This window comes from Mixophyes fleayi, chromosome 5, assembly GCF_038048845.1.
Source record: "Mixophyes fleayi isolate aMixFle1 chromosome 5, aMixFle1.hap1, whole genome shotgun sequence".
In the NCBI taxonomy this organism is placed as follows: Eukaryota; Metazoa; Chordata; class Amphibia; order Anura; family Limnodynastidae; genus Mixophyes; species Mixophyes fleayi.
In genome coordinates, this window is record NC_134406.1 from 275,698,632 (window position 1) to 275,706,347 (window position 7,716).

The following is a 7,716-nucleotide window of genomic DNA, read 5'->3' on the forward strand; positions in this document are numbered from 1 at the left end:
TTAGCCCACCCCTCTCATCACCGTGTCAGCCCACCCCTCTCATCACCGTGTCAGCCCACCCCTCTCATCACTGTGTTAGCCCCCCCCCTCTCATCACTGTGTCAGCCCACCCCTCTCATCACCGTGTCAGCCCACCCCTCTCATCACCGTGTCAGCCCACCCCTCTCATCACTGTGTTAGCCCACCCCTCTCATCACCGTGTCAGCCCACCCCTCTCATCACCGTGTCAGCCCACCCCTCTCATCACTGTGTCAGCCCACCCCTCTCATCACTGTGTCAGCCCACCCCTCTCATCGCCGTGTCAGCCCACCCCTCTCATCACCGTGTTAGCCCACCCTTCTCATCACCGTGTCAGCCCACCCCTCTCATCACGGTTGCGACTAAATCCCCTTCGGCTTAGGTACCCGGTACCTACACTGCATGGGAAATAGCACACTCAGTGTGAGACAGCTAAATCCCCTTCACCGAAGGTACCTTTTGGCCCCCTGCTGGCCGGGTCATGAATTGGAAGGGGATTTAGCCAGCTCAGTGTGAGACAGCTAAATCCCCTTCACTGTAGGTACCTGGTACCTACACTGCATGGGAAATAGCACAGTCAGTGTGAGACAGCTAAATCCCCTTCACCGAAGGTACCTTTTTGGCCCCCTGCTGGCCGGGTCATGAATGGGAAGGGGATTTAGCCAGCTCACAGTGAAATGTCTAAATCCCCTTCAGTGTAGGTACCTGGTACATTGACTGTATGGGAAATAGCATTTAGCCAGCTCTTAGCCACACTTATACTGTCTTATATTATTATTATTTTTTTTGGTGATGGTAATATCAGTACTAAATAATATGAAAACCGAAAGTATAATATGTGCATTTTGTTTTTTTTTAATTAGTTAGGCAGTCACCCTAAAAAACTAATATTTATTTTAGCCTTTTTTCTTGTTATTGCAAAAATGTACATAATGTGAGAACCTTTTAATAGTTAATTTCTCTTGTGGTTACTCCTTAATCATTTATATGGATGTTTAGAGATCTAAAAAACAAGTTAATATTAGAATGAAAAAGAGATAAACTTAAGATACAGGGTCATAAATTTCTGGAAATGACAGCAAGAAATGCAAATTGAAAGGTCAATTCAAAGTAAAGGATAATGTGTAGATATCAGGCCATAATAAAAGTTATTTACAATTATTATTGTATGTTAGAACCTTAATGCACATTATAATGCATTAGATATATACGAAGAGCACAATTTTTCCTCTCTATTCACAGAACTTGTTTTCACTAGCAGATAATTATAGTTGGCAGCTCGTTTGTTTGGTGTTACTTATTATTCTCTATGTCTGGAGCATGTAGATTTGCTTACAGGAGATGACTATTATACTTGTATGCTTTGTACTGGATGCTTTAGGTTATGTATTAATCATACATGCACACTATCCCGTTTTGTCCTGGAGACTTCCTAATTCTGAATAGGTCTTCCACTCCCGGGAAAGCAGTTTGTTTTCCCGCATCCTTCCGCTTCCTAGTGAAGTGGGCAGGATGGGATCCTGTATGATGTCAGTCCTGGCAATCCCTGTAATGTTGGCTTTCCCACCTGGGTGATATAGCTACACAGTAATATCAAGGAACTTTTTTAACTCACAGCATTCCACTATTCCAATGTAATATAAAGCATTAGAAAACCATCGACATAACAAATATTAACTATATATAAATTTAATTTAAAAAAAAACAATGATAACAGTCATAAACGTATTTTTTTTTAATTTGCAATATATACACAAAAAAATGTAAATGGAATATAATACAATGTTCCTTTCAACTCAAAATTGCAAGGTAATTTTTATTCTCAATAATGACAACGTAATTTATACATTGTAGCTTATCTTTTTTTGTCTTTACATTGCGGACAGTAAAACATTTTTCTTTTTGTTGTGACACATTTGTCATCCTTTGTTAAGCCAACACAAGTGAAATGATACCACTGTTTACAAAGGTCACACTCCACCATTCCTTCTTTAGGCTTATGGATCTTGCAGAGGCAATGTGTTGTGAGTTGTATTTTTTTTTTTAACATTGTTTTGGCCTTGTTTAATTGAATATGTGGAAACATGGTAATGTTATTTTCTTCAATGCATTTGACTAAATGTTTCCTCATCTTGTCTTGTTCTAAATGTATTTTATTTAAATTCAACCCATTTGCCAGTGACACAGCATTGGCCAAGGCAAATACCCCACAATCATTTGCACCATCCTGTTTTTGGCAACATACCAAATTAATGTCAAGTACTGAATATTCACCAGTAAATAGCGGAGCATATAAACACAACATCTGTTCTTTAAGAGTCTCTGGTATTGATGGTTTTAGGGAGTCATAAACAGTCACTGAATTTTGAGACCTGTGTGACACCACCCAGTGAGCACCCAAATGGTGTATTTGCAGAATATTTTCACAGTCAATCTTAGAAACACTCCCATGTGCCAGTAACACTGTATCCTGCAGACCGGCAACAGAAGGGAATTTCTTTGATATTAAATACTGGGAGATATTCATGACATTGTCATCTAACCAGGCGTCATTGGATACAGCTTCTTTATCAGCAGTAGTTAATTTTATCCCATTGACTGTGACCCATGGACTCTCATTAACTGTAGTGCCTGAGTGGACAGTGTGAAAATCTTGTGATTCAGCAATTTGCGGATCTACTTCTACCGATTGCCATACATCTACTCTAAGCATATCAGCTCTTGATCCAACTCTCTGGGACGCTGGATGCTTAGGCTTTCCATATTTTCTTTTTGGCAAAGGCTCAAATTTTTCAATATTTTTTCTTTTTTTGGGTGTTTCTATCAATGGTAAGCCTTGATCTTTTGGGATGTCTAGTTTAATTTCTTCAAGTAAAGTATTAAATTTTATATCCCAATTTTCCAGATATGTTTCTTCTTTCAACAGATAAACTGTGTCTGTAATATTTTTTAGTGTCTGTACACAATTAATAATAAGTGTTGTTCTTTTGGTCCTCCTTCGTGGTTCAAAGTGTTGAAGATCTTCAAGTGGTGACATCGTGTGCATGATACCTTCAGAGGGGTATTCAGCTTCATCTCCCCCTCTTACAGTATGGTCAGAAAAACAATCTGTGTCTAGTATAAATAATGCATTGTTTGAGTAAGATGGGTTAATTTTTTCCCATCCCCATCCCTCTACAAATTGAAAAATACAACACATGTGTTTACAAGGTAATAGAAATTTGATCCAATCTTCACATGTACATTCTGGACATTCTGCTCCCAGATTTACTGTATAATACTTTTCTTTATCGTATTCACTGTTGACTTTGAAAATGCCACTTGTGTGATCTATACAGGAAACATGTGTTCCATCGAGGTTACTTGACAATCTCCTCATAACGTGGTGAATAAATTCTCTTGGACGATTTTTCAGAAAATTTGGAACATCTTCATGGTATTTCCGGAAACTTTCGGAACTTCTCAAATTTAACTGTACATACCTATGTAAAAACAAATGAAAATCTATCTTATTACAACTATTAATTATGTTTTGCAAAAATTTACAACTGAGGTCATGTCAGGCTCTTTTTCAGCATTTATGAAGTGTAAGTGGCGTGTGTTTGAATTTCATACAAAGTAAGGTCATTTTTGGGTAAGTGACGTGGACGTGCCCACCACATTGTGGATACACCTCCTCTGCTAGTGCATTTAATTACAAGGAGGAGTGCCTGTTTAAATAGCACTTTGCCCTACATTTAGGATGACAGGCCTGCACATAACATAATAGAAATTACCCATGACATTTTACAAAGCAAGATGTAATTTTCTTAATGTATTTCTTCCTTGAAATACATTTTCCAAATATACTTTAAAAAAAGATGTATTACATTTTTGTGGCACAAGCCATTACTATAAATAGCAGACCCAAAATGTACTGAAAACACAAATCTTACTTCTTGTAAGTATTAGGAAAAAAACTACTGTGAAGCACTGTAATCATGTCACTGAGAGTGCAATTCTTGTAGCCATCCAGGTATGTATATTTAAGAGTCTCGTTTTGGCGCTCAAGTCCATTGTTTGTGTTAATTGCAATATGTAGTAATCCAGACCTGAAAACATGTGCCCATTTCTGTAGTGAGGGAGAGAGAAACATCATAAACAAATCATATTCATTTTAAATTGAAAAAATATTTTATTTTTCCCCCCAAACAATATAACCTTTATTAAAAAGATGAAACCAAACAAGTGAAGGATAGAACTGTTATTGAAATGGTCCATTATCAACTTATGAGGAATGTTAACAATGTATGCAGAGTGTTCCAACGTTCATATTAACGTCAACTGTCAGGAGTTCAATTAATATGTGTCTTCTATCCTGTCACTTGTTTATTAAAATACACAGAACATGTAAAGGCCAGTTCTAACAGAAAAGTTGAGGTGTTGTATATAGCAATTGGTAAAATTTTAGCTATCATGTAGCTACTACTTTCTAGAAAGTAAAAGATTGAAGTTTTTGTTTTGCTACGGGCAATACCTCCACCTTTAATTTTTAAATGATTGTTAAACCCCCCTCGTCATGTATTGTCCTTAAAAATAACAATAAAACTTTTACCTTTATTTCAGGCATCCACTTGTTTGAGAACCACTGCCGCAGTGCATCGCAGTTTTTCCAAATCTGGCAATTAGTCAGTATATTGAGAGCAACGTTGTGTTCCTCTATGTTTGTAGCAAGTGCTACACTACGCAGCATATTCAATATAACACTGCGACAACTGTGTACTCCATGTTGTTTTTTGGTCACCCATTCCATCCAAGCTTTCTCACGATGAAAATCGCAAAGTAATATTTGTGTATCTAAAATGTAAAAATACTGTTTATTGCAGTGAATTTATCAGATATACCCTTTGAATTAATACTCAAAAATCATTAAAGTTAGTTGATATTGACATTTTATTTGTATTATTATTTGCTAAGATTTGCTGAATGAAAACTTAATTAGAGCTTTCATGTTTTAAAGCTAACTTTAGTTGTGAAGTTTACTAAGTTAGTAAAAGGTTTGCTGGTACTTTTAGCCTACTTAAAAGGGTAATTCCATCCAAAACTAATAAATGTTTGGATTGTGTTAGCTGAGAAAAAAAAAAATTGGATATGGTTACTTGTTTATTTTGTCTCACACTTACCTTGATTTTTTGGGATAACTATGCATTTTTGCGAGATTATTTTTATGAAATGTAATTGATGCTGTTTAAAAATATAGATATTTAAAAAAAAAAAAAAAAGATGCATAGCAAAAATAATTATACAGTAATTTGACTAACCTTTAAATAACTGAGATATTGCATTTATCTCCTCTAGGCAAAAGTCGACCAAAAAACATTTTGGATTCCAGTTTAAGTTCCACTTTTTGAAAATTTCCAAGGCCTCCTGTATGCATGCTGATGTTTCTTGTTGTATTACGAATGCTCCAACTATTGCATAGCATACATTTGTCCGAACACAAAGGAAAAACAGTGGAAGCGCATACCTTGTTGTTCTGTATGTAGCATCTAACAGTGTGATCTGGTTTCCATACATTTGCAATAATTTTTGTTGCCATTCAGCTTGGTAACATAATATAAAACTTTGTTTATTTGTCATTTCCTCAGAGGTTGTATTAGGACGACAAAAAATATTTAATTGTGGGATTTGTTCTTTCCATTCTTTTAACTGGTTCAAAACATTTTCCTGATCCAAACTTGAGTTTCGACCTTCCTGTTTCGCTTTAAACATGAGATTGGCTAGGTCTTTTCTTGTGGGGTAAAAGCGTCTCCGTAAAGCTACAGGGGGATCATCACCCGGGAAAAGTTCTTGTGTTACAAACGCGTTAATGTGACGCATCATCTCATTTATTTTTCTAACCCCATTTCTGTGCAAACTGATTACTTTTTCTTGAACTCTTCTGTCGACCTTTTCCTGTAGGTTTGCTAACTGTTAGAGATGATAATTTAATTTTAAAATTTATAAAACACAATAAATATTACTGACGGAAATAATGTTAAACATTAAAACCATATCAATAAAAACATTTCATTCTTACTAAAACAAAATAACATGATAAGTTTATTACAATCTTACCTCTCCACTAGTTGCATGGAATTTATGTTCAGATAAATGTGGAAATCTAATTACGTAGGCATGATTGCCTTGTATTGTGTCACTTTGAAAGGCTTCTTTTACATTCTTTGATGCATTACGTCTTCTTTTTTGTGTATCACTTTGGATGTATTAAAAAAAAGATAATTATTTGCTGTATGTGCATACCCGCACTGGCCTATCTCAATCACTGTTTTTATGTTTACATACTATATATGTAGAGTGTGTGTTTGTGTGTGTGTATATATATATATATATATATATATATACATAAAAATCCACAAATTAGTTTACCTTTGCCCTTCTAAAAATATGTTTGCAAAATTTCTTTACCAATGTTTTACATTTTATTGGTCTGACAATTAAGTTGTAACAATGTAATTCAATGTAATGTGCTTAACACCGATTTTACCATAAAATCTGGGTATCTGATAATGTGCAATACATTGATTTCAGCTGGACAGCCCATTTTTTTGGTATGCTGTATAATACGCCTCCTTTTGGTGAAGGTATGATCTTCTCCCTATTAAAAGAATAATTGAAAAGAGCACTATATTAAACAATATATGTATGTTGTATTTTATTGTTATAACGCCTCTTTGACTTCATTAGCTGTGACCATGCTAATGAGGATACCTCTCCCCATTAAAAATGTAAGACAGAGAGTTGTTTGATGGCTCCACAGTACAATCTTTCAGCAATGTTCTACACATTCATTCTTCACATTTATTGTACTGCCTATCGTAGTGTTAAGTGTAGTTGTTCCCTAGTTCATTCTCAGCTAATTGAATGCTGTTAAAATACTGCTCGTTTGAGGGCACAAAGGCATTGATTGCAGCGCTTCAAATAAATGATATTAGCCAGCACTATTAAAAGACAGGCAATGCGTGGAAAACATTTTATAATTCAAAAAATAAGAGATACCTGGGTGATTTGTCTTTGATCTCCATAATTTTTTTTCTTCACAATGCTGAAGTCTCTACCCAAATGACACTGTAGAGTTTTTCTCCCAACCACCACGTATGGAATTCCAGAAAACTTAATTAGTTTGCCATACTGGATATCATTACTTTTCCATTGAATTCTAGATCTTGCATTTGGTTTGAAATCTTAATGGAAGTGATAAAAATTACAGTATTGTATTGTACATTTTAAACATGAACAACAATGTATTAGGCGTTTTTCTATATAAATGTATATACTGAAGATAAAAAAGGAAACCATAATTATTACTATATACAATTTCAAATAAAAATTACAGATTGTAAATTTTAGGTATATTAAAATAAAATGTACCCTCTTTGCCAAATTCTTTACTCTTCTGATGTATAATGAAGTTAGATTGTGTATTTTCCTCAAATTCACATATTGCTCTCTGCAACATGTCCAATGAATGAAAGATTTCACTTTGACAGCTTTCCCTATCTCCACCTTTACAATGCTTATCCTACAAAACAAAACAAATTATGCTCATCATGTCCCAAAAATATGAAATCCAATGCTAGATTTTATATCACTTGTGCAAATTATTTTACCTTTTTTTCACATTGATTTGATGATTCAATGTCTTGCATGTGTTGGATG

At 35.0% G+C, this 7,716-nt stretch overlaps 1 protein-coding gene across 1 annotated transcript; it reads right to left on the reverse strand.

Annotated features, from left to right (window-relative positions):
- Window positions 1–993: 993 nt before the first annotated feature.
- LOC142159545 (uncharacterized) lies at window positions 994–6,184 on the reverse strand. Its single transcript, XM_075214438.1, has 6 exons — window positions 6,115–6,184; window positions 5,319–5,967; window positions 4,613–4,854; window positions 3,954–4,129; window positions 2,532–3,500; window positions 994–1,021 (listed from the first exon to the last, which is right to left on the reverse strand). The coding sequence occupies exons 2-6, from the start codon at window positions 5,878–5,880 to the stop codon at window positions 994–996; spliced, it is 1,977 nt and encodes a 658-aa protein (XP_075070539.1). The 5' UTR covers window positions 5,881–5,967; window positions 6,115–6,184.
- Between the last annotated feature and the right edge of the window lie 1,532 nt (window positions 6,185–7,716).

Excerpts from the sequence above, each read along its gene's own strand:
- LOC142159545 (XM_075214438.1), bottom strand. The coding sequence starts at position 5,880 with ATGATGCGTCACATTAACGCGTTTGTAACACAAGAACTTTTCCCGGGT. Across the intron at positions 4,855-5,318 it reads AATATCTCAGTTATTTAAAG|ATACACAAATATTACTTTGC; the intron begins GTTAGTCAAATT and ends TTTACATTTTAG. Across the intron at positions 1,022-2,531 it reads AATGTCATGAATATCTCCCA|ATCTCTAAACATCCATATAA; the intron begins GTATTTAATATC and ends CTTGTTTTTTAG.